At 42.2% G+C, this 26,266-nt stretch overlaps 3 protein-coding genes across 4 annotated transcripts; 1 reads left to right on the plus strand and 2 right to left on the minus strand.

Annotated features, from left to right (window-relative positions):
* Positions 1 to 14,475: 14,475 nt before the first annotated feature.
* Positions 14,476 to 15,397, minus strand: LOC117464600 (tripartite motif-containing protein 16-like protein). The gene is made up of 4 exons (XM_034107130.1): positions 15,364 to 15,397; positions 15,222 to 15,281; positions 14,986 to 15,125; positions 14,476 to 14,886 (listed from the first exon to the last, which is right to left on the minus strand). Exons 1-4 carry the CDS (start codon positions 15,395 to 15,397, stop codon positions 14,476 to 14,478), a joined length of 645 nt encoding a protein of 214 aa, XP_033963021.1.
* Positions 15,398 to 16,529: 1,132 nt separating this feature from the next.
* LOC117464731 (stonustoxin subunit beta-like) lies at positions 16,530 to 22,931 on the minus strand. 2 transcript variants are annotated; one of them, XM_034107357.2, is made up of 6 exons: positions 22,868 to 22,931; positions 20,443 to 20,614; positions 18,506 to 18,538; positions 17,927 to 17,989; positions 17,689 to 17,831; positions 16,530 to 17,374 (listed from the first exon to the last, which is right to left on the minus strand). In XM_034107357.2, the coding sequence occupies exons 2-6, from the start codon at positions 20,489 to 20,491 to the stop codon at positions 16,946 to 16,948; spliced, it is 717 nt and encodes a 238-aa protein (XP_033963248.1). In that variant the 5' UTR covers positions 20,492 to 20,614; positions 22,868 to 22,931; the 3' UTR covers positions 16,530 to 16,945. The 2 variants fall into 2 exon arrangements, with proteins under 2 accessions (XP_033963248.1, XP_033963249.1); XM_034107358.2 differs by lacking the exon at positions 18,506 to 18,538.
* Positions 22,898 to 25,496, plus strand: LOC117464730 (stonustoxin subunit beta-like). Its single transcript, XM_034107356.2, has 6 exons — positions 22,898 to 23,026; positions 23,293 to 23,362; positions 23,847 to 23,888; positions 24,007 to 24,069; positions 24,172 to 24,314; positions 24,387 to 25,496. The coding sequence occupies exons 1-6, from the start codon at positions 23,000 to 23,002 to the stop codon at positions 24,801 to 24,803; spliced, it is 762 nt and encodes a 253-aa protein (XP_033963247.1). The 5' UTR covers positions 22,898 to 22,999; the 3' UTR covers positions 24,804 to 25,496.
* Positions 25,497 to 26,266: the final 770 nt, after the last annotated feature.

The raw sequence follows: 26,266 nt of genomic DNA on the forward strand, positions 1-26,266 counted from the left end.
AGATGGAGCTGTTTGATAATTTTCCAACTTACTTCTACAGACAGATTTAAAAAAAGATATTCAAGCAATTAGCAACTGGTTTAGATATATATACAATTTAAATATAAAATATTGAAACTTTTGAATAAATATTTGATTATCATATAAAACGTGTCCTACAGTATGGTCGGTAATATATCATATGTTCTGGGTGAAATCGTTTTAATCACTTACTACTTACTTTTAAATATGTTGTGTAGTTCAATCTAGAATAACCCATAATATAATACAAAGTCAACTCATTATTGGGTTGGTGTTTTATGCAAAGTAAATTAAAATGCAAGTACAATTTATTTCCTTCAAATTTTGTACAGGAATATTCAGAAACATTAAACCACTGACACTATTTATATATATATATTAGTAGACGGTTTGAACGCAGGCCAGCAGCAACATGACAGTAAATCAGCAACATGACAGTAAATCTGCTGGGACCAATAGTGTCACAGTAAATGAGTGCCGCATATTATCGATGTGATAGTTAGTGTTGGACCAATTGGGACTGGGAGTAATACCATGGGAGCACATTTAGTGAAAGTCATTTGGAAACAGCTGCTAAACGCAACTCATCAAGATGTTGTATTAGTATAATTAAAGTGTCATGAAATATGGAAGAAGTGAGGAGACTGACATCTGTAAGATTACAAATATTATTGTTTTTTTTATGCTAATGAATGAATTACGGATTTTACACAATTTTTCTCAGATAAATGTGGAAGCTTCACAAATACCAGAAACTACTTTTTATTGTTGTAAAACATCTAGGTTAAGTTGTAAGTATAACTTTATGTAGGTTAAAGGTCCCCTTTTATACAATTTTTCAACAATATATTATAGGTCTCAGATATATACAAAACAAGTCTCTAAAGTGTTTGGTTTGAAATACTAAACAGATCATGCATTGTAGCGTTCCGTAAACCCCTCTGTTTCAGTACTGTTTCAAAAGTGCTGATTCTGTATCTGTAAATGCTAATGAGCTGCTGCTGGCCACGCCCCTCTGAGAAGTGTTTGGTTTAAAAAACACAATGGGGCTCTAGGAGGAGATTCAGGTGATAAGGTGGGGTGTTACCTTGGTTGGTTATTGGCTCATGGTTACACAACCAAAAAAACATTGTGACATCCCAAAGTGACCGAAATCTGATTTTCAGACAGGTTTTTATATACATGGATCAGGACAAAAAGAGAGAAATTATTTTTCTTACATATTTACGTAGATAAAGACATGAACAAGTGTATTCTTCATAATAGGTGTCCTAACACTGGGACAATAAAATATATTGGACAAGAGTAGTGCTGCGTACCTGGACTCACATTCAGGTTCAGGTCCGGACTCAAGTCCAGAGGTTCAGGTTCAGGTCCGGACTTATAAGACCGGACCTGAACCCATGGCTTGTGTCAAGTTGTGTGAGTAACTAAAGTGAACTTATTGTGAGCTAATTATCAATTGAAAATTAACTCATAATCAACTCAAATTCAAACTCGTCAGGTTTATTGTGCTCCCTTCCAACTTGTGTCTACATTTCTCTACAAAGTAGAAATGTAAAAAAAACACTTTTTGCCACTTAGTCTACAAATGACTTATGACAGCAACTACAGTGAACTACTACAAAGTTCAAACATTTATTTCATTTACCAAACTAAAGTAACCAAACAGTCCCTGCGCTGACTGAGCCTAAATCCCTAAAACGTTGCTGAAAGGTAGAGTGTAGAGTAGACTATACGCATTACACTGTTACACACCTACTATACAGGCTACACTGTAGTGACTGACTGTACAGTCAGAGTGTACTGTACTGTCTAGTGTACACCATCTATTTTCTACAACTCTACATGTGTACATTATACAGTACATACTACATACATAGTGATGTACATACATACTGTTAGAAATTAAAATCAATGTTGATATGGCGTAATTTTGAATTAAATACACTATTTAATTTAAATCAGTTTTATTCTGAAAAAAACGGAAGTTCACACTATTAACTTAATACTTTTATTCTGAAAATTCTTCACTTCCGGTTAGCATTAGCATGTGGCGAAATGCTACGTTTTCAACCCGTGAATCAAAGGTGAAATGACATGTGATGTTGTACACTGAGCACACTGGGATTAGCACTCATTTATTGACGCTGAATAACGTTTATCAGGGAATGTTTAAATAACCACAGACACCAGAATATACGTAAGTGCTCGTTTTTTTGCGAGTCCAAGTACCGGTTCCCGACGTTCCGGTTTTAACCGGACTTGAACCGAAACTTTTTACAAGTCCAGTACCGGTTCGGCGTACCGGTACGCAGCACTAGACAAGAGTATGGGTCAGTCTAGCAATAAAAAGCACTAATCACAATGAGAGGAATAGTCATATTAATATAATAAAAACAAAATTACAAAAATATATATAATGAGTTGGCATAGAATATAATAACTATGTACACATACACAAAAACAGGGGGTTACGTATTGTAACCCTAGTCATATAGGCACAGGCGGAGCCCTCTACTGGACTCTATGGGTACTACGCTCTATCATGCTGTGCGTGCTTTCACCTACTGAGTTTACGTAAACGTAGCCGGCCAATCGGGGCGAGCCTACCTGAATGCGCGCGCAGGCCCACAGTATATAAAGGCGGCTACACCCGCCGCCCACTATCCCAGGGTTTCCCACACATAGACTATACTTGGGCGGGCCGCCCAGGTATATTAACGGCCGCCCAAGTATATTTCGCGACCCATTTAGTTTTTTTTTTTTTAATTATTTTTTAATATATATTTTTTTTATAATTTTTTTTTTTATTCGTCCGTGACCACGACGCCATCTGCGATCGATTAACTTGTGGACAATGATCCCTCGCTCCCTTGCACTGATCTCGCCTCCTTCTGGCCTGTTAAGTGGCCTGCCTCACACAGGGTGACTGGCTGTCCACATGATGTGGCCTGCCGACATGGCCACTGTCATACAGATCATAAATCAAAGCCCTTGATTGGTCTCTGTGTGTCATTCAAGCTCGGGATAAGCTCAGCTCAGGTGAGGTAAAGGACTCTCTGAGTGTTTAGATAGTTAACTTAGTCTAAGTGCTCAGTGGGTCTCAAACGGTGTGGTCACCAGTTATGCAAACACATAATAAGGTGAAAAAAGGTAAGATACACTTTTAAAACTTGTTGAGCGAAAACTAGTCTTTGCTGCTGCCTCAAAGAGGAGCAGGGGAGAGGAGGGAGACAGGAGAGGCTGATTCAGGAGCACAGACACACTCACAACTATAAATGAACCAAAAATAAATTAATAAACAAGTTTCAGTGTTTTTTTCATATTGGAAATGGTATGTTATTGGTTATGGCCATGATTTTATGATTATTGAAATGTATACAGTTCTGTTTAATATAGGTGTTTCCATAGATCTAGTCTCTATATTTTCCCCTCAAAATGCACCAGATTGATGCATTTAACTCCAAAATAAAAAATTAAATCTTACCGGGGGGGCATGCCCCTGGACCCCCATAGAGGATTTGAGGTCGACCCCCACTAAAAATCACATGGATAGGTTCCTAAATACATTTATAAATACATTTTTTTTTTAAATAGTAACCCATTTCCAAATGTTCATGTGTGGGTAGTAGATTTAAACTATAGGGCTATCATTATGGGCCCTGCCTGTACCTGTTCGCTCTGCCATCGCGTGAAGGGTCTGCTAACAAGCGACCAACAGAAAGGTTAATGTTGTTGCACGTCACCTCACCCCCCCGCTACCGCTATTTCAGATATGTGGGAAACAGATCTGTGGGAAACACTGGCAGTTAATGGACCAGCACCAGAGGTGTTCCCATACACACAGGCGTTGGAGCTGTTCTTCATGAAATCCCAGAAGGATGAAGTGCTCTGACAAACAGTGCCATCTTTGTGCAAAATGATTATACAGGAATGAAAAGTCAGTAAATAAACATGTTGTTAAAACTTTTTTTTTTTCGGGCACCCCCCCCCCCCCGCCCACTGCCACCACCCGCCCAAGTATATTTCAGATCTGTGGGAAACACTGCTATCCTATACACTCTTCAGCGAGCGGACTAGGAAAGACAGGGCCCCCAGGTAGAGGGCTCCGCCTGTGCTGATATACTAGGGTTACAATACGTAACCCCCTGTTATATTTCACACAGGCTCCGCCCTCTACTGGACTCTATGGGTACAGTGGGCTGAGCCCCGATGTATACACGCCCTGTCATCCAACAACATCGACCCACCACACCGTCCCTGACCGGCTTTTGGCTAACATCCATTGCATCCCCACTTCCTCCCATCCGATTGTAACCGTAGAGAAGTTGGGGCCGCAATTTGGATAAGGCACACTCACACACGCTTACCTCGTGTAGTCTGCATGGAAAAGATCTGTGCAGAGACTCCGTCTGGAGCCTACCGCGCACCATGTTCCCCAGGTCCCTCAGGAGCATGGGAAAACATAAGTGCACCACGTCCCCCACACTCACACACGCTCCGTGTAGAGTGGGCATGGACAATAGTGAGGAAGGCTCTCCCAGCCTGCCTCCAGCCCTGTATGGGGCTGATTGCGCACCATGTCTCCCGAGTCCCTCAGGAGCATGGGAAAACACAAGTGCTTTATGTCCGGGGGGTCAGACACCTGCTGACCCACAGCCCCCCCCCTCTCACCAGTCATGCGTTGCCTCGGCAAGCACAGACGACGAGAAGGAGCCAGACATGTCCAGGAGATAACATTTTATGAAGGAACCTAGCGTAGACCAAGACGCCGACGTGCATATATCTTCTACACTCACGCTGCTGAATAAGGCTGTTTGACACAGCCACAGCCCGTGTAGAATGCGCACGGACCCCAGTGGGGAGGGCTCTCCCCGCCCGTCCATAGGCATGTGTAATGCACCGGCATAGCCATCCTGTTAGGCGCTTCTTGGAGAGAGCTTTTCTATAGCCACACCATCCCCAAAGCACACAAACAGCTGTTCAGTGCATCTAATGGCAGCCGTGCGCTCTACATAACATGCTAGCGCACGCACTGGGCAGAGGAGGTGCAATTTAGCCTCCCTGGCCTCAATATGGGGTGGAAGATTAAAGCCACCTAACTGAATAGCCCTTGACTTGAACGAACTCCTTAGGCTCTTAGGAGTAAAGGAAGGGTTCGGTCTGAGTGTCGCCCCGCTAAGGTCACCCCGGATCAAAAGGCAGCTTGGGTGCACCGACAGAGCGGTCAGCTCGGACACTCTTTTGGCCGAAGTCAAGGCAAGTAGCAATGCTGTCTTCCATGACAGTGCTTTCAGGGAGGAGAGCTCCAGGGGCTCAAATGGTTCTGTGACCAGAGGATCGAGCACCAATAGCAGGTCCCACTGTGGGGCGGAGGCGTGCACTACTGGGCGCTGCCTCCTGACCCCCTGCAAAAACCGCAACATAAGCGGCTGACTGAAGGCTGACCTGCCTCCAAATCCCTCATGGCAGGACGAAATGGCTTCTGCATACACCTTAATTGTGGAATGAGCCAGCTCCCTGTCCACCAGTATCTGTAAGTAGGTAAGAATAGAGTGTTATGGAAATCTTAGACCCAGTCAATACTGTGGAGATACACAAGTCAGAGTGATCAAACAATAAATGGTGAAACGAGCAGAGTTGTCTTTCTGGTTATTTATTTGAAGCTTCAAAGACACAGGTTTCACAGAGTATAGGATAGTCTGCAGGAGTGTGCGCAATAGTCACAAAATTCACACCATCGCCGGTGCTGCTGCTTGGATAGTCTGAATAACGTTGTCAGACAGCCCCACCTGTCTCAGCATGTCCCTCTCAGGAGCCAAGCCTGGAGAGGTTGGCCCAGAGTGGGTAACGCCCCTATTGCCCCTGCTTCCTGAGACAGCGCTCCCCAGACCTGAGGAATAGCCCAGGGCTGGCCCACCATCATCTGCGTTACCCCGCGTACCACGACGCCAGGCGGCGATCTGGGGCCACTAGGATGACTGACAGCTGCTCCCGCCTCACCCTATCCAGAAGGGGGGGGATAAGGTGCAGCGGTGGAAAGGCGTAAAGCAGCTTCCTTGGCCATGGCTCGTGTGCAAATGCGTCCCACCGGGCCAGGGAGAACCACAGGGCACAGTGGCTGTTGCGCCGATTGGCGAACAGGTCCACCTCTGCTCTCCCGAACTGAGTCCAGAACTGCTTCACCACCTCCGGGTGAAGCCTCCACTCGTCTGGCAGGGGTCCGCCTCTTGACATGAGGTCGGCCCCCCCATTCTCCCGTCCCGGGATGTGCAGGGCCCTTAGAGACAACACAATCTGTGAAACCCACAACCACAGGTTCTCTGCCGCGGTCAACAAGGCTATTGAGCGGACTCCGCCTTGCCTGTTGATGTACGCCACTGTGGTGCGGTTGTCGCTCCTCACTAGCACATGTTTGCCCTGTATTAAGGGTTTGAAGTGATGTAGGACCAGCATCACTGCTTGCAGCTCCAGGAGGTTGCTGTGCTGAGGCCGAGGCCAGCAACCACCTACAGCTCTCTCGAGGCACGTCCCCCCCCATCCTGTCACTGAAGCATCTGTAAAGACTGTGATATAGGAGGTCACTTGCCCCAGTGGAGCTCCCCTCCGCAGATTCTCTGGGGACCCCCAGAATCGGAGGTTGCTCTCTACTGAGGGGGGGATGATCACCAGACGTCGTTTGTGTCATGAGATCTAAACGAAAGCCGGTAAGCCACCTCTGTATGCGACGTGCATGCAGAAGTCCGAGTGGCACTACGGAGTGAGCAGCCGTCATGAGACCCAAAGTCTGCATGATGATCAAAGCTGTCACCGTCTCCCCCTGACACAGCCTGCAGACTGCCCGCAGCAAGGATGCCTGTCTGCTTTCTGTCAGGGTGGCACGTAGTCTGCCTGCATCGAGCATCACCCCCAGATATTCTACCTGCTGGTGAGGTATGGGGGAGCTCTTCTTCCAATTGACCGCAACTCTTTTTCAACCCAACTTGGTTAGGTGTAGGATCAATTGGGCTGTGTGAAACATTGCCCATTCCCTGGACCTGGCCATGACTATGAGGTCGCCCAGATAAAAGAACACCCTCATGTCATGGTCCCGCAGCGGTTGCAGCGCCGTAGCGTGCGTGGGGATAGGGAGTAGCCGAACGTCAGTCTGTTATACTCGTAGGCTACCCCCTGGAAGGCAAAACGCAAATACTTTCTGTGTTTTGGAGCCATTTCGCCATGAAAGTAAGCGTTCTTCAGGTCGATGGTTGTGAACCAATCGCCTGGCTGCACCAGTCCCAGTAACTGTTTGATAGTTAACATATGGAACGTCTTGCATGCAATGTGCTGGTGCAGGCATTTGAAGATCCAGAATGGGCCTGAATTCTCCTGTCTTCTTGGGAACCAGGAAGTACAGGGAATAGTGCCCCTTCTCTCTGACTTGAGAGTGCACATGCCGAGAGGAAACCTATCTCCTCCTGGGATGACAGATTTGCCTCTCTCATGCCTCTGAACGGAGGAGGAATGCTGCAAAACTGGAGTGAATAACCCAGTCTCAGTGTCCTGTCCGTCCGCCCTGTTAATACACCACTGATTTTCCATTCCCCATAACATTGTGTTAGGGGATGTGCAATCAGCTGCGGAGCCGCAGCTATGAGACTGTGGTACTCTCTGGTGGCCCTCTCCGCCGTCAAACCCTCCATAAAAGGAAGTTTGACCCATGGGGGGCTGACACAGAAAGGGCCGTTTTTCTATAATGCAGTTTCCACTCAGAGAACAAAACGGACGATTTTTCACTGAGGTCCCTGAACACACCACGGCATGCACCGTGAGAGCGCGCGCTCCGCCATAATGCTGTTTTCTCTCAGAGAGAAAGAGGCATTAATCTGAGCTTCTTCTGTCCATGAATGCACCGCGGCCCTCTCTCGGGGGTCGTCATAATGCTGTCTCTTTGAAACGGACATTATGGGGAAATGTGGAATGTGGAGAGAGATGACTCTTACTCTGGGATAAATGCACTCGTTTTTACTCAATGCATTTTACACACACATATCACTCTAGACCTAGGGTTACACTACGTAACCCACTGTTCTTCTGCGGAGGCCTCCTTGAACGCACCGCGGCCACTCTTACGGGGGCCGCGCCTCATAATGGGTGTCCAATTAACATCGTATGAAAACGGCCTTGCCGATCTCAACGAGACATTATGGGAAAATGTGGAATTGTGGAGAGAGATGACTCTTACTCTGGGATAAATGCCATAGTCTTTACTAAATGCATTTTTCACACACACACACATCACTTTAGGCCTAGGTTTACAATACGTAACCCACTGTTCACGCAACAGGGCCTCTTTTCGACTTCCTGTTGAAAGGAAACCTATCTCCTCCCAGGATGATAGATTTGACTCTCTATTGCCCCTGAATGGAGGAAGGACGCTGCAAAGCCTGATTGAGTAACCCAGTCACAGGAGGTCCTTGAACGCACCGCGGCACGCTCCCGTGGGGCCGCAGCTTTGTCCTAATGCCGTCTCTTTGAAACGGACATTATGGTGAAAAGTGGAAATGTGGAGAGAGATGACTCAAACGGCCCGTCCACACAGCGGCGTGCGTTAAAGCTTCCAACGCTTCTGCCCATTCACTTTGAATGGGGTAACGTCACTTTTAGCCGAACTGCATTTTGGGAAGCGACGTGGAGCGTTGCTGGCGTTGCTCGCCTCAAAAGTTGAGCAATGTTCAACTTTTGAGCCAATCGAATCATATGCCAGTACAAGCTCTAGCCAATCAAACCGCGTGCTTGTGTGTCTGGGGCGGGAGATTCATGTGATTGGTTGTTGGTCGAGTGTCAGACACGCCCACCGGCAAGCCGTTACGGCCCGTCCACACTACAGCTTCGACAGCTTCAAAAACGGTTTCCAACGCTTCTGCCCATTCATTTTGAATGGGGTGACGTCACGTTGTCTCGCTTTTCGCCGAAATGAATTGTGGGTAGCATAGCGGTCCGTCTCCGGACGCCGGAGTAGCCAGCGCAAGCCAATCAAATCATATGCCAGTACAAGCTCTAGCCAATCAAACCGCTGCTTGTGTCTCAGGGGCGGGAGATTCATGTGATTGGTTGTTGGTCGAGCTTCAGACGCGCCCAGTTCCAAGCTTTTTTTTAAGCTGTAGTATGGACGGGCCGTTACTCTGGGATAAATGCAATCGTTTTCACTGAATGCGTTTCTCACACACACATCACTCTCTCTTGAACCCGCACAGTGTTTTGACAGCACTTCGGTTTATTCCACTCACATGCACGCGCCCACCTGCTGGCTCCTATACTGGAGTTTACAGAGGGGGCGGGGAGTGTGGGACAGTGTTATTTCCTCTGGGGATGAGCAAGAAGCAGCCACGCTGAGACTACTCCTCACCCACGTAACCAAGGAGATCGATCCAAAGCCCTTCCGCAAACACGGGGGCTCCCGGCCCGGGAGATCAACAACACGGTCCTTTTTGAAAGTGCCATGCGGCGTGATCCCTCACCGGGATATCACACGGCAGACAACAGCGGCGGCCACGATCAAGCTACAAATAATCGCTCTGATCTGGTGAGGTGGGGGCATCTCCAGCAATGAGCGAGATGCCCAACACACCCGTGTTTATTTTCCGCCTTGTCGCGCGGTAGCGTGGCAGAGCTGTTTTCAGCTCCCTGCCCAGCCTGCTGCCCGCTGGGAGCAGCTGCGCTCCGCCGCCATGGTCATCATCTAGGGCGGTGGACCTCCATGGACCGGACCCGGAAGTGCCCGACAACGGCAAACGGGGCCATCCGCCCCGCTGGAATGGCGACGTGAATGGCACCGCCTCGGCCATATCCTGGTCCCCCAAACACTCTAAGCAGAGGTGGTGGAGACCGGCGCCCGCGTTCAAACCAGGGCAGGTGCATGGCCGAGCTTCCAGTAATGGTGAGTCCATTTTTCCTTCTAATCTTCGTTCGTTTAACTCTTCGGTTGTCAGCTCGTCTGAAGAGAAAAAGGATAGTGGGCGGTGGGTGTAGCCGCCTTTATATACTGTGGGCCTGCGCGCGCATTCAGGTAGGCTCGCCCCGATTGGCCGGCTACGTTTACGTATACTCCGTAGGTGAAAGCACGCACAGCATGATAGAGAGTAGTACCCATAGAGTCCAGTAGAGGGCGGAGCCTGTGTGAAATATAACTAAGTATTGCACATATGTATAAGATTAATAGATATATAACAATGTAGCACAGTGAAGTTTCTTCCAGTGTGTTTTGCTGCAGGATTGCACATAGGATAGCAGTCCAGGTTCCAAAGCAGCAGTCATACAGTATTTGAAGTGCATTCTTAAAGTACAGACACAACTTTGTTTTTCTGCAAACCATTAAAACATTTAAATGGGGCGAAGCCTGCGAGCTAGTTCAGGCAGTCAACTCGAGCACTTATGCTGTATTCATACATAACGCCCCCTTGCCACTCTACAACCAACCAAACAGAGTCTCCTTAATATGCCGCTCTATTTAACCTGCCAGATCTCTCTCCATGCATTGCTTGCTGCTGCTATTGCTGCAGCTACCTCTACGTCGCTGCTGCTTGCCTGCCCCACCACCACCCCAGCTTCCACCCCAGCTTCCACCTGTAGGCTCGGGGGTTAGTTATTTAATCATCACTCATCGTTCTATGTATATCTATGGAGTGATGATGCCCAAGCCTAGTCGCCAAACTCAACTATATGCTGCTTCTAATAAACATGTTAAAGGAACACGTGAGTTGTCTGACTGAAATATTCATCCAAAAGTGTTATGAATCGTCTATGTTTTGTCAGCATGACATGTGGGATACTCTCCCCTCCAACCTGTATGTCATGCTATATGTGTCACTTATACCGGTTGCTAATGTCACAAGCTTAGAGTTACAACTCACTCACATGCCGTTCATAACTAATCCAGTCACAAACTTGCGCTCTGGGTGTAATTATTCTTAGATCATGGGATCGGTTGGGTTTTCTTTTGGTCGACAATGGATGCTTGTATCCGACTTGTAGGTTTAAGTCTCATGCTTACCGGCCGTAAATCCTAACTTATACTCAGGAGCTACTGTGTAAATCAGACTTGATCACAGGTACGCGTCCGCATTTATATATGGACACAGTTATGTAACACTATCTTTTTTTATTTTACAGTTTGTTAGCAGAGCCGCCCCTCCCTACACGCAGAACACGCAGAGTGCGTGGGGCCTCATCTTGCGGAGGGGGCCCCATTTTATGCACAAATGGGGCCACAGTTTTCCCGCTGCGAGGCTCCGGCGCTAACAGTTCACGAGCATGCTCCACCCCCCCCTCCCTGTGTATTTAACTATTTATGAGGTGTGAAAACCTTAATCTACTGTGTAAACAAATGTATTAACTGTCCAATGGTATTATTAGATTCATCCCTACATACTCCCTAATCCCTATACATGGTTACAGATTACTTTATCAACACAAGCTAACACAAGCTTGTATGTCTTTAATGAAATTCTAGTAATGAATCCTTATTTAAAACACCGGGGTCAAATATTGGGTTTAGTATTTCAAGTACTTGAATCCATTTTTAGGTTCAAGCCCCACTGCAGTCAGCATGTCGTTGTGTCCCTGGGCAAGACACTTCACCCCAAATTGCTCCTGTGGGGATTGACCACAGTATTGAGTATGTTAGTTGCTTTGGATAAAAGTGTCTAACAAGTAACATGTAATGTAATTTTTAACTTAGTTTGAAATCATTTTTGTTAAAGTTTTACATTAAAAGGATTGTCTTCCCTTGGGTACACATTTTCCCACCTAAACAGTCAGACTGCAGACTACAGTAAAACTAAACAAATGAAATAAATATTTTAACAGTTTTTCAACTGTGGACCTGCGTGTACTTTCAGTTTGCTCCTTCCTTGTTGATGTATATTCGCAAATTGACATGTATGACATTTAAGTTTTTAGTTGTACGGACACATTGAATTCTGTTTTAGGAAATGTAGTTTAGTTTTTTGTTCATTATTAGAGTAGACCCTTGAAATCACACACACCAATCACATTCACTCTTGTGTGGCATACCTTATTTGGGTTACGAACCCCAGTATCCTGGAGCGTAGTCATAGACCTTCACCACAGGACCATCTTCAGCGCTGATCAAAGTCCAGAACCAGAGAGATCAAGAACGTGAGACCCGTTACCTTCATCAACCTGTAGAAAAGCTAGTTTCCTCAGTGAAGCATAGAAAACCACATTTTAAGATCTGCTGATAATCCATCAAAGTGCTTTGTAGGCAAGGCAAATTACTTTCAAATTAATATCAGATATCGTGTGTTAACTGAAACTATGTGAAAGTTCCATTCCAGATATCTCAGTTGGTAGAGAAGCTATCCTGATGTTTAGGTGTTGGGTTCAAATCCCACCTTTGATGTCTTTTGTATTCTTTCAAGGCTCAGAGGGCTGTTTTATGAATGTGTCTTTCAAGCCAAGCCTTTGTAAATTAGCAGAACAGCTGTATCATTTTACTTATTGAAAAAACAACATTTTTCACGGCATCTATTGCACGTCTGTCCGTCCTGGGAGAGGGATCCCTCCTCTGTTGCTCTCCCTGAGGTTTCTCCCATGTTTCCCTTTAAACTGTGGGTTTTCTCCGGAAGTTTTTCCTTGTACGATGTGAGGGTCTAAGGACAGAGGGTGTCGTATTGTCATACTGATATTCTGTACACACTGTGAAGTCCATTGAGACAAATGTAACATTTGTGATATTGGGCTATATAAATAAACATTGATTGAATGATTGATTTTCAATGAAGGTGCTGTTGCTCCACATTTGTGGGGCTTCAGGTCAATTGAATATACGGTTATTTAATATATTAATATAATTGTTATTTATTATTGTAGTTGTTTAATTTGCGCTAATCATGTTTTTCCTTTTAATTGATTATCTTCACAGTTTCAAATATGTTGTTATGCTTCAGTGTGTAAACTTTGTTGAAGTTGAAGTGTATTGTTTCTCTTTTGTGGTTCTTTGTATGGATCGAGATTTAGGTCCAGTATTACATATTTTATAGTAAACTTGGCTTAATATGGCCTATTTTCTTAATAGAATTTGATTTCCACCTTAAAATAACTGTTGATTTATTTAATTGGTTGATTTTTATTAAAGGTCACCTATCATGCTATTTTTTAGGCAATAGCATGGTCTCAGATATATACAAATATATAAAAAACATGTCTATGAAGTGTTTTGCTCAAAATACAAAACAGATCACCCATTCTAGACATGCCTCATATCCCTCTATTTCACTTCCTGTTTCAAAAGTGCTGATTTTATGTATAAAGCTTTAAAAAATGTAAAATGTAAAAAGAGGGGGCGGAGCTTATGCTCTGTCTAAACTAAATACTGCCATGATGAAACGCCATATCATGGATTATCAAGGATTATTTCTGAAACAGTTTGGAGCTCAAAGGCTTTCTCTCTTGCCGGTTATACCACAAGGTGAGTTCCTTTTTATTTCCTGCTTCTTCACACACATGCTCTCAGGTTAGCTCTGAGTGTTAGCGATGCTAATGTAAACACCAACCATATTACGTCCAAAACAGGCATTATTTCTGATATTGCTGTGGGTCCGCCACCGATATTACATCATATCGGCCGCACATCTGGATCAGTTCCGTTGTACCCCCGTTTTTAGAGATTTGGGTACGGAGGAAAAGAGAGAGGGTTTTATTTTCTGACGCCATATTAATGTATAAAAGACATCAAAAAGTGCATTTTGCATGATAGGTCCCCTTTAAGGGGTGATGTGAAAATGGGAAATACATTTTTTTAAATTCAAAGCAATCAAACACGCTCTTGCTGTGAAAGCATTCATTTATAGTAACACATTTATTTTAGATTACAGAAAGTCCAAAGGCACTCAACACATCAGTACATAACTTTCCAATCAGATGCTACAGTTTTAAAAAAATATATAACCAAATAGAGCTGAAGAATGCGTGATGTTAAAAAAAAAACACTTAAGCTGGGGTATGTAATTTATTTCAGAAACACTTTTTGTTATATTCCATGGAATGCTCTTAACATCCCGATAGCAATGCATATATTAAATGCTTTGACAATAAATAAATAAAAAAATGTCATCTGTGGAAGCCGTAGTACTGTAAAATAACTGGGTGGCCTACCTGCCTGTCAGCCTTCCATCTGTGCACAAACTTATCTCGTGCCCTGGTCATGGTCATGTGCGCGTTCGTGTGTGTTAGAGGAGGGGCTCTGTAAGGAAGTCTGAAGGAAGAGGCAGATTTTTTCCGGTTGTGTACTTTCAAATTATAGCGCACTCGAGCTGGTTTCTCCAAAATTACATACCCCACCTTAAAGGTATTAAAATAAGATGTACAGGAATATGTGCAACAGTTGACATTTAAGTATCAAAACCGTTGACGTCATCAATGAATTTGATTAGTTTCATCTTTAGCAATTCATTGTGGTCTCTTCACTATTGTGCATGAGGACTGCATTCCCATCCAGAAACCTGGAATAATATTGTCCTTAAGAGTGGTGGTAATTTTTTGCAATAGCTTGACCTCCTTTTCTGGCCCCTCACCGGTCACAACATAAAAGCTGATAATCCCTGCAGGCTGGTCCACGTAAACTCCAATGGTGGAGCTGTACGGGATATCTAATATGTCTTCGTTTACACAGTTGAACCAGATCTGGTATCGTGTGCCTGACCAACACAGACCCCAGGACTCTTCATTCTCCCCCAGGCCGCTCTGCCCGGAGTTTGCTCTCCTTGCTGCTCCTTCATAGGTGGCTCCGATCGCCACCCACCCGTCGTAGTCCACCTCCCAATAAGCCCTCATGTTCCAAATAGACTCTTTGCACAAAACCTTTTAAGAAATAACAAAAAATAAACAACAGTTACAACAAACAAACCATGTGTTTCTTTACAAGCATGTCACTGTATTTTCTATTACTTTCTGAGTCACCTGTGGAGAGTACTCGTATCTCTCTGATCTATCCAGGACAGGACAAACCTCCTCAGTCCTACGTAACACTTTAGACCCATTGTCGGAAATCCACAAAAGCTTGTTGGCAGTCTTATCATCCAAAGAAAAATTCTTCCAGTCTGTAGGAGGAAAATAAAGCAAATGCAGTTTTCGTTAATTAAATCCTGGACAAAAGTGCTAAACATTCAATTGTTTGGAAATAAATCTGCTCATACACTTCAATAGCTCGGCTCTGCATGTTGGTCGGATGTCCGCCTCATAAACAGGAACTTTTTCTGTACGGAAAGAAAAATGGTTGAAAATACAAACTAATATTCACATCGTAAAAAGCATTAAAGCATGTATCAAGACAATTACCTTGAATTGTCTTCTTTTTCTTGTTGGAATTCATTTTCTGGCCTAAAAAGGTTAAGACCAAAGGTTAAACAATCAAAAATAGATCTCAGTATTATTGTTTCTTCTTTCAGAAAGTATAGAATTTAAATTATTAATAAATATTAGGAACAATTGTCTCGTACATTTTGGAAATTATAAGTTCATAAAGAGTTTTAAAATTGTAGTTTTCATTGGTATCTTATTCTGAAAAGGTTGCACCATCAACTTCCATTCATTAATATCACTGCAACAGGTGAAGTTAAAATCCCCCCTCCCCTTTTTTCCATTTATTTGATACTTTATTTAATTCAAATATATTGAACTTCACATCTCTTTTGAAAAACAATCAAAACACATGCTATTTAAAGGTATAGCATGTGCTCTCGATTTAACACTCATATGTATGTGTTTTCACATGCTTCATTTTGGTATTAAACCCATCTGTTGCATCCACTACACCATGAGGGATTTACAGTACATGCCTTAAATGTTATACACTGTTTGACAAGGCAGCTACCATAATCCAAGAAAAGTCCGGCAGTGGTAATGAATGTTAAAAGAGCTTATACATGTTTTTAATAATGCTAATGCATTTGATTTAATGGCATTTAATGATGATTATGGCAGACTTGGGTGTAGTGGGCATCTTTTAGCTGGGTTTTAATAATCCATTTGCTAACACAATATGAAGAGTGCAAGTCTTCCACTCGACTTTTATACCCTCAGTAAATATGATTCAGCGGGGTTGAGGAGCGCCTGACGGGGTATTTAAGGTTAATGGAACAGTATTTGGCAGGGGGCCAGATGAGGGTACGCATTTGGCTGTGTCATATACTGTAGATTTATGTGAGGATAAAAACAGACACTGGACACATTTGAAACATTAGAAGTCTGTTTGTAAAAGAGTATCATGTGTGTTACCAAGTCCTGCATCAAGAGCATCATCGCTGATTTGTTTTCGTCAATTAGAATATGACATCAGCTTTGTACAGTAGGTAGTGTATGCTAACAGCTAACCTTAAGGAAATACAAATGTTAGTGTTGAAATTGCAATAACACTATTATCAGTGTATTGTTTAAGTAATCTAATATATAAATGCTTGCACCACTACTTTTTTAAGAAACCAAACAAGACAAATTGTGTCGCACTCAGTGTTTTATTATTTATTCAAACTTTACATATAGTAAACATTCAAACCAGGTAACCCTATACATTATTAGCAACCATTAACAATGGAGGAATAAAAATACATATAAATATATCAGTATAAACCTCGAGTGGTCCAGTGGTGACAGGAAAGTCCAAAGGAGCGGTAGGTCAAAGGTGAACCCCACGCACCTGATTGCACTTTGTTGCCTTACCTGAAATGTACAACCCTAACTATATATCTAAGAGATACTGAATATAAGGAATACATCTCATGTGCACTAATGCTAGTATTCTAATGTAATTTGTAATTTTGTGTTTAAAGCTGCAATTGTAGCTATATTATTAAAGGTAGTTTAACTTCTCTCTCATAATCATTAACATTCAGATATGATGTTGTAATGTTGATTCTGACATTTATTCCTCCTTCTTTTTGATAGAGCAGTGTGACTGCGGCCCTACCCAGAAACCAGGTATCATTTTCTGCTCAAAGGGGCTCCTGATCTGTTGCAAAATGTAAACCTCCTTTTCTCCTGTGTTTTCCTCTCCCTCCTTCACCTCATCCACACCATAGAAATTGAGGACACCGGCAGGCTGGTCAAGGTAAACACCAATTGTTGTGTACTTGGGAATATCCAGGATCTCTACAAAGGAACCGTTGTGCCAGGTCTTATAGCTGGAACCGCTCCAGCCCAGACCCCATGACTCCTCGTTCTCTCCCAGGCCACAGGATCCGTCGCTGTTCCTTCTTCCTGCTCCTTCGTACGCGACCCCGATCACGACCCAGCCTGAGTACTCGATTTCCCAGTAGGCTCGGACACCCAGGATGCCCTCTTTGCAAAGAACCTTTGGAAACGTGGATGGGAATTAATGTGACTTGGAGGCAATCCAACAACCTGTGATTTATTACAGCTGCCGGGCAGGAGAATTCAGAGTACTCCCACTTGCAATGCCAAACCAGCTGCATCAGGATTTAAATAAACACACGGGACAGCCCTTAAGTAGAGAGTCCCGTTGCCTGGGTTTTACAATCACATGAATGGCTATGGCAGGGTGATGACAGTATTATACAACCGTATCTTATTTCACACCATATTGAACATCAGGAGAAATTAAATTGCATCATTTCAGACAAAAATAAGTGCATCTTTACATTGTACCTGTGGAGAATACTCATATCGCTCTGGTCTATCCAAGACGGGACAAGTGATGTCATCGGTCATTCGGGCCACCTTAGCACCCTGCTCTCCGATCCACAGCATCTTATTGGCTGTCTTGTCATCAAAGGAAAGGTTGAACCAGTCTGGGAACAAAACAACAGAAATAAATGGCAACAAATTAAACCTTTTTTTAATTACAAAAATTGTGAAAGATTAAAAACTTGAGTGACAATCTTACGTTTTATAAGATCAGATCTGCATTTAGGCTCGGGGGTGTTTGGCTCGTAGAAGGGGACCTTCTCTGAGGAGCAGGTGACAGAAAAACAAGGTACAGTATGATAAGGTAATGGAAACTGGAGACGGATGGCATTTGTAATCTGTATTCGCAGAATAATTAAAAAGTACAAGCCTGATTTTGATTGATTGCCTGTAATAAGGTGTCTAATTTTGAGTTAAATTAAATGTCTCATGTTATGTCTCTTGTGTCTGTTGATTAATAGTTGGAAATGACCATATAGCTAAATACAAAATATTTGAGAATATTATCCATTGAAACCATTTAAAAATGTATAATAATTAAATAATAAGAAAAAAAACGTTAAAAAAATAAGAAAAATTGTCATAAATAATATTCGTTTATGAATAAAACGACTATTCATAATAATAATGAAAAATTATAATGAATAATATTTGTTTATTAATTAATAAAACGACTACTACTACTACTACTACTACTACTACTACTACTACTACTACTACTACTAATATTAATATTAATATTAATAATAATTTCTAATAAAAACATTCATTAAATTACCTGTTGGTGAGTTGCCCTTTTTAACTTTTTTTTCTGCAAAAAAAATAAAAAAAGAACAATTTGAGAAAGTGCAACGTTCTGTATAATGAGTTTCATACTGGGCTGTTATAAATAATATTGGAAAGAGTACATGTCAGGTGCGTCCCAACAGGTGATGAAGTGCAAAAGGGTGTATACTTAGAAACCATCTGCCTCTGCTGGCTCATCAGCAACTTTCTGGAGCCAGTGGCTGATTCATGCCAGGCAGTTAGGATTAACAAGACACCTCAAATGTTGGAGGGGGGTAAGCCTCAGTCCCGCTGGAGCGCTGCATGAAGCTCAGAGCAGTTTATCAGATGAGAAGAGACATGATCTACTTGCACAAATCCGATAAATTGGGGATGTAGATCGAGTATTTGTTTATTGAGGTAAACAACAACTAGGAGAGTTTAGTAAACCCATCAAAAAAAGTGACACATTCCATTTAATGTTGGCCTAAATGAAACAGCTATTTTGCAATAGAGTTAATGTGAGGATAATAGATTGTATCACATGGTTTATTCATACATTTGATAAGGAGGCTATTTTTTAATAAAGGGAGCTTATAATGCAGACAGAAGATACTTAAGTCTGCTAGCATTTAGATTTCAAATTAGGGTTGATGACAGGCGGCGTATTGTGTAGCAACTTTCCTTGAACTAATAGCTGATGGATAACAGTTGCATTTCAGGCTCGGACCTGATGCCAATTTTGTAAAGAATACTTGTGCAAGTATTCAGTGTCCCGTTTGTTGTTACAGACTGAGATCAAGAGGAGGAGACACCTAATCCGGGCAGCATTAAGATGTCAGCGTCAACTAACATAAGTAATGAGTTTCATTTATATCAACACATCTCCAAAATAAACCATCTTATTATTCACACATTGGCAACCCATCAGAACACAACTCAAGTTTGTCTTGGCGAGCGGAAAATAAAAAAGTTTGAAGTTTTGAAAATGAAGTTATGTTTTGCGTGCTGTTATGATTATTCGCCCTTTTCAAATGTGACAGTTATTTTAAAGCCACTTGTGACTTGGATATGAGATGATATTTATCTCTCTGCTGACAGAAGGCTGATGGGCCACGATGAGAATGTTAGGCCACATGTCTGAATATAGCTGTGATGAAAACAACTGCTTTGTCTGCCCTCATTACAACATTTAAGCTTTAAAGTAGCTTTGAACTCCCTCTGAGGCCATCGGGCTTGTTAGGCAAGTGACAGGAGTTGAATGAATTGTTGAAAAGTTGAACAGGCAAAAGGCTAATTTTTTTTTGGACAATTATACAATTTTTAACATCAGTAACTGCAAAGTAGATACGGTACTCCTCTGAAAGTTATTTTACAGGTTCATATGAGATTGTTTTCCTCTGTTGTCATGATAAAACTGTCTGTAAGCTGACATTGAGCTACAATCCTGCTGAATGTCACCCATTTTCAAGATGGGTATTACACTACACATATAACATTTGAATACACGTTAAATCTTGTTTAATGCATATGATGTTGACGCTTACAGACCCTTACTCCCAGGCAGTAAAACCATTATAGGCCCCTCATAACGACAAGCATGAAATCGGCCTGTGAAATATTGAGCTATCCATACAGACATTAACTCTAGTGACCCATTCACTCAGGATATGCCTCGGAGGATAATAAAAACTGCTGCAGTCACAGTAAGGCTGGGGTACTTGAATCAGTACATTTAAAGCATTGCTGATCATAATTGCTGCATTAGCGCCTACTAAGATATGCTGACATATTGCTTAAAGGCTTAATTTACCAGAAAATGAATTTCTTTTTCAGGAATTTAGGATGTGCTAAGAAATGGATGACATTTAGCAGGAAAACATTACAAATTTGAATTTACTGTACTCAAACAAATGATTAAAAATGGAAAAATATAGGAAATAATTTCACCTTTATCTGTCATCCGGCTGTCAGAAATGATTCTGTTGGTGGCTGGCATTCTTGATGAAAGGGTTTTAAAGCTGCTGTGGTGAGCCTGTCTCGAGCCTGATGTCACCGGTCCCTCTGAGTTTGATGGGTCTCTTTTGGCTCCACTGCGTGACAACTTAATGCTCTTATATACCTTTAATGCAGGACAAAGGTGGAGGAATGAGAGCCGTTGGCGTGGACATGAACGTGAGATAAAATGTTCCAATAGAAAAGGAGGGGGAGGATGGAAGCTTGTAATTGGAGCTGTATGTTTTTCCTTAAAAAGGTTACATGGATGCTTCGATATTTGAAGTACACCCACTGGTACCAAGTAAACCACACCCACTCCCACTGCATCACACGCACTGATCCCTCCACATTGCACAGTGACAGCATTGGTGCATTGCTGGTGGACAGGATTATTGGTCTGTGCAAACACAACCACACGGACATGCAAGCACGAAAACATGCCAGCATGCACGCACACACACATGAATTATGCGTATAAGACTGCAAAGATATGTTTGGTTCCTGGTGAAGCTGTGTGGGGTCTAGCAGCTGCAAATGTGTATTTGTAACTTTGTTCGATATCAAAATGTGATGCAATGTAGTATTTACACATGTGCTCTCAGGGACATTTAGGGCTTTTTGATTATTTTTTAGAATAAGTTTGGCTGAGTAAGGCAACATTTAGGTTTTGTTTTCACAGCTTTGTTTTCTTGATTTGGAACTGAAACCTCAGCATCAAAGGTCTATAATAAACTGTGTTTCAAAAATGCAGACACTAACCTTAACCATAACCCTAACAATTAAAAAGATATACCCGTTGAAGAAACCACTGGTTTGTTCCTGTGGCATTTACGGCAGAAAGTCACACATTATATTGCATCAGGATTTTTACTTAGAGCCCTGACTGACTTCAGAATTGTAGTTTTTATTGCTTTTTATAAGATTGAGGGGGTTTTTTTAAAAGAAGAAAAAACGATAGGGGTATTATGTCAACACACTTTTCATTCATAGGGTTCCAATTCTGAAAATTATAAAATATCTGGTTGTCAACATTAGGAATTAAGTGAAAAATATTTAAATCAGTGAAAGTGTAACATTTTGTATGGCAGTTGACAAAGACAGTTTGTCCTCCAAGTGTGGATGATGATGATTGTCTATATAACAATACAACAACAATATATAAATATAATATATATATATAAATATATAAATGATATACAATCTACAGTACAATATATATATATATATATATATATATATATATAAATTATACACAATATATATATATATATTTTACTGTACTGCCATAACCATGCATTTGAATATACATTTAAAATATATTATGCTTAGAACAAGCAGTCCAAACGTATACATACTGTCTGTAAATAAACAAACCTAAATACAACTGTATAACCTATTTACCTTCTTTGCCTTGAGGAACCTTAGGTCCTCATACCTCCATAGCTATATGGACTTGACATGTATTATCGCATTAACCAAAAACTATTACAAGTGCCTGACCCATGGCCAGGGTCAAAAGAAAAAGTATGTCGCAGGTCATAAACCCTTTTCCTGTGATTTGCTTCCCGCTGTGAGCCGGGAGCTCAGGTGTTTACAGTCCCGGCAAACAGCCAACTAGTCAAGGGCTCAAGGCTGCCCCAACCTTCTAGTTTTCCTGCCTGCCCAAGCAAATGTCTGGCGGGCAACCAACATACTAAACAGTAAATAGCGGGAGCTATAGTGACCGAACTGTCTAAGATTGCCAGTGATACATAGAAAATAAATGAGAGGTGGAGTGTCGGTGACGGGTTTGCGTGAGGGAATCTAAATTCCTCCAATCGTATCTCTTAGATCAGAAACCGGGGGCCAAGTGGCTTTCAAACCAATGCTGACAGACAAATGATCTCCACCACCAAGGCCAAGCTGTGACCCCTCACTCTGCGGCTCTGCACAGTCAGGGTCATGACTTCAGTTTTAGAAACGCCAAGAGAGTCTATTGACAATCTTTATCATAAAACGTACAAAGGAAAAATTCAAAGTTAAATGAGAATTCAAACTAAATCACTTATGATTCCACTGTTCTGATTCCCTAAAAAGGTTGTTTCAACATTAAAAACAAACAAACCACAGAACAACGGGTAATCATTTTAAAATAGTTTAGAACTTTTTCTACTTTTACAAAAAATTATCAAAAATGACAAAGTCACCAATCAATACACATTCAGGAGATGCTTATAAATGACCAATTATTAACCTTACCAAACCCGGGGAATCTCTATAGAACAGTTTATGTATTACTTTGTCAAAGGAGCAAAGAAGCATTTACTTCATACCTTATGATTATTAAAAGGCATAACAGAGCAAGTCAGTAACATTATAAAAAAATGTAAATCATTACCTTAAAGTTCTCTCCTTAAAAAGTGAATTAAGAGAGATGACCTCTCTGTCGTCCAGCTTTCTCTTCTCTCCACCAAAGATGTGGCATTAAGCTGTTCCTCCTGTCTTGCGTGACCCATCTCGTCTGTGAAGGATGACCACATTCCTGCACTTCAAAGATGTGAGTATCATGACAAAGCGATGACAGAACAATTGTAGCAACAAATTCTGAACGACAAAGATAAATACGGGTCAGCTGGTCATGTGTTGGCGCTGATCGGGCGCTGATCTGAATATCCAGGTTTGGCTCAGTAGCACGCCTATTATTGAGCTCATTATCTCTGCATACCTTACCAAAATTTCTCTGAGGGAGCCCCAGGGGGCCTCAAACTTTAATACCCTCTTTCCTGTGGGTATATAAAGAAGCTATTTGCCTCACTGCAGCAGAGAGAGAAGCGATTAAAGATCCCAACCAGTGCTCCCAGTCAGAGAATCATGCCAGCAAATGGAAAATCTGGTGAGTAAACTCCTTTTCTAGTCCTCAGTAGATAATGCAGAACCCTGGAGTTTAATCTGCCAGAAAATAAATCTTTTGTTGAGATAAAGTGCATACTTTTTGGGACGGGTGGCGCAGTGGAGGCGTGAAGATGGACGGTGTGGCGCAGTGCGCTGTGCAATGTTCATCAGATCAAGGGGTGAAACCCGCCGCTGCTGCGTCTGTAAAGCCGTTGTGTCCTTGGGCAAGGCACTTCACCTGAACTTGCTCCTGTGGGTATTGTCCACAGTGACCATTGCATGTATATAAAAAATATGTATATGTGTAATGTGTATCTGTAAAGCGCTTTGAGCACTGGAAAAGCGCTATAATAAATGCAAGGAATTATTATTATTATTACTGATGGTAAGAAACATTTCTTTTAGATTTAGAGATGAGAGCAGCGTTGTTAACTTTACATTTCGAAATGTTTTCAAACTTAAGATTGATTGTTTTATAATTACAGGGACAAATCCTGAAAGAAAAAAAGATTCAGCCTCTCCAACAGGTATGATGTGTTAGCAAACCATGAAAAATATATATCTCTAAATGTGAACTCACAGATAGCTTAACTTTTCAAATGTATTTAAAAAAGAGATTTTTAAGACAATGCCTCTGCTTCTTAGAAAAAGTCCCAGACTACGAGCCTAACATCCCTGAGCCCACATGCAGAGCTGACCTTCTGAAACGTAGGAACAACCATTTAAAAACGCCTTTCTTTGCTCTCATGACACATACAGTATAGTTTCTCCTTCTGACCGTCTTTGTTGCAAATGTTCCAAATCCCTCAGACTGGATGGACTTTTCCCTGGATGACAAGACAGCCAATAAGATGCTGTGGATCACTGAGGGTGGATCCAAGGTGTCACGCATGACTGATAACGTCACCTGTCCCGTCCTGGATGGACCAGAGAGATATGAGCATACCCCCCAGGTAGGTTTTATCAAGAGTAAATCCAGATCTACATTTTTCCTGCACTCAAGAAATATCCTTTTTCTCTTCAAGGTTCTTTGCAAAGAGAGAATCTTTGGTTTCCGAGCTTATTGGGAGGTGAAGTACTCAGGATGGGTGGTCGCAGGAGTCGCCTATGAGGGGGCAGGGAGGAGGGGCAGCGACGGACAATGTGGGTTTGGAGAGAATGATAAGTCCTGGGCTCTCGGGTGGAGTGGATGCCGCTACCAGGTGTGGTTCAATGGCAATAATTCAGAAATCTGGAACATCCCTGAGTGCACCACCATTGGGGTTTACCTCGACCAGCCAGCTGGGGTGATGAGTTTTTATGCAGTAGAAGAAGAGAAGGAGGGACTGGAGAGTGAAGTGAGACTGCTGCACCGGATCGAGAGCTCCTTCAAAGGGAGGATGGTGCCCGGCTTCTGGGTGGGACAAAAGTCCTCATGTTTCCTAGTAAAACATGGAGAGTAGAGTTTGTTTTCTATATCTGTTTTCTTACATTTCCAGTTAAACTTACTTATCCAAAACTTAAAATATGTTTCACTGCAACACATATTTTAAGTTAATGCAACTATTCTATATCAACATGTGTGTACAAAGAAACACGTATTATTGAAGAAGCTGCTATGTGTACGAGTTTTCTTGTGTATCGTTGATCTGTTATTTAGTTGAAAGTGAATGTTAAAGGTCCCATGTCATGGCCATTTCTACTGATCATACAATTCCATTGTTGAGGTATACTAAAATACATTTATATTGTGCAATTTTCCAAACTCACATTGGTTTCTCATACAGCATCTCTGTATACAGGGCCGGCTCTAGACAATTTGCAGCCCTAGGCGAGATTTTAGCTGGTGCCCCAGCCAGAGAATCGTACAATAGAAAAGATAAAGGTCAATAGAGTATCCAAGGAATATGCAATAGAATGGGGGATGGACATCACATCCTCTAGGGGGGTCCGGGGGTATGCCCTCCTGGGAAGATTGTTTTGAACATTTTAAAGTAAAATGCTTCAATCTGGTGCACTTTGAGCATAATTACTACTAGATCTATGGGGTACAACTCTAATCACCCATATGAAAAAGATTGGTTTACATTTTATTAATCAAATAAGTATATGAACATAACCAATAACCTACCATAGCCAATAAATGTAACTTGTTTTATTTTTGTTGTCACATCACCACAATATCTTATTTTACTTCGTTAACATTTATTTATGCAGATTTTTTAATCTCCAGTTTAAAACGATATTTTTGGTTTACTGTCCTATAGTATACATTGAAATGATTTCAACCTGTTTATCCCAATAATTATAAAGGTGTGCCTTGGAAAGATGTGTTTACATAAATTGTGATCAAACCGTTTGAGACTAACTTAGACTAAAGTTAATATCTAAACACTGAGAGAGTCCTTTACCTGACTTTACCTGCCTCTCTGTCAGGGTGCGTGAAAAAGGTAGGACCCAAAAGCAGTATTAACAAAAAGCGAGCTTTAATTTACAAAAAAAAGCCGATGACAAAAGAAAACGAGATAAAAAACGAGATTTTCGCGGGAGTCTCCCGATTTCATAGGGGAGCACGAATAAATAATCCAGGACCAAACTAGACAAGACTAAATACAGGGAGGGGTAATCACAAGACGAGAAACAGCCGGGCAGGGGAGGAGAAACACAAGGGCCACAGGTGAACACAATCAGACAACTAGACACACCAGGGAAACTAACGACAGGAGGAAAAACACAGGGAAAAGGACCAGACAATAAACCAGGAGGAAAACATGACAGGGAGAACAGCAAAACACCCAAACCTAGACATAAAAACGTGACATAACATGAATATCGTGACAGAACCCCCCCCCCCTCAAGGGACGGATACTAGACGTCCCTAAACACCAAAAACAAAAATCCAAAACGTCCAGCAGGGTGGGACGGG

This window comes from Pseudochaenichthys georgianus, chromosome 19 (genome assembly GCF_902827115.2).
Source record: "Pseudochaenichthys georgianus chromosome 19, fPseGeo1.2, whole genome shotgun sequence".
In the NCBI taxonomy this organism is placed as follows: Eukaryota; Metazoa; Chordata; class Actinopteri; order Perciformes; family Channichthyidae; genus Pseudochaenichthys; species Pseudochaenichthys georgianus.

Bases quoted from the DNA above. Each gene is read 5' to 3' on its own strand.
- LOC117464600 (XM_034107130.1), bottom strand. From the start codon at position 15,397: ATGAATTCCAACAAGAAAAAGAAGACAATTCAAG. The intron at 15,126-15,221 runs GTATGAGCAGAT...TTCCTCCTACAG, and splicing joins CAGAGCCGAGCTATTGAAGT to ACTGGAAGAATTTTTCTTTG. The intron at 14,887-14,985 runs GTGACTCAGAAA...ATTTCTTAAAAG, and splicing joins GATACGAGTACTCTCCACAG to GTTTTGTGCAAAGAGTCTAT.
- LOC117464731 (XM_034107357.2), bottom strand. From the start codon at position 20,491: ATGCCAGCCACCAACAGAATCATTTCTGACAGCCGGATGACAGATAAA. The intron at 17,990-18,505 runs GTAATTTAATGA...CCTGCTCCTCAG, and splicing joins AAAGGGCAACTCACCAACAG to AGAAGGTCCCCTTCTACGAG. The intron at 17,375-17,688 runs GTACAATGTAAA...ACGTTTCCAAAG, and splicing joins GATATGAGTATTCTCCACAG to GTTCTTTGCAAAGAGGGCAT.
- LOC117464730 (XM_034107356.2), top strand. From the start codon at position 23,000: ATGACCACATTCCTGCACTTCAAAGAT. The intron at 24,070-24,171 runs GTAGGAACAACC...CAAATCCCTCAG, and splicing joins CAGAGCTGACCTTCTGAAAC to ACTGGATGGACTTTTCCCTG. The intron at 24,315-24,386 runs GTAGGTTTTATC...TTTCTCTTCAAG, and splicing joins GATATGAGCATACCCCCCAG to GTTCTTTGCAAAGAGAGAAT.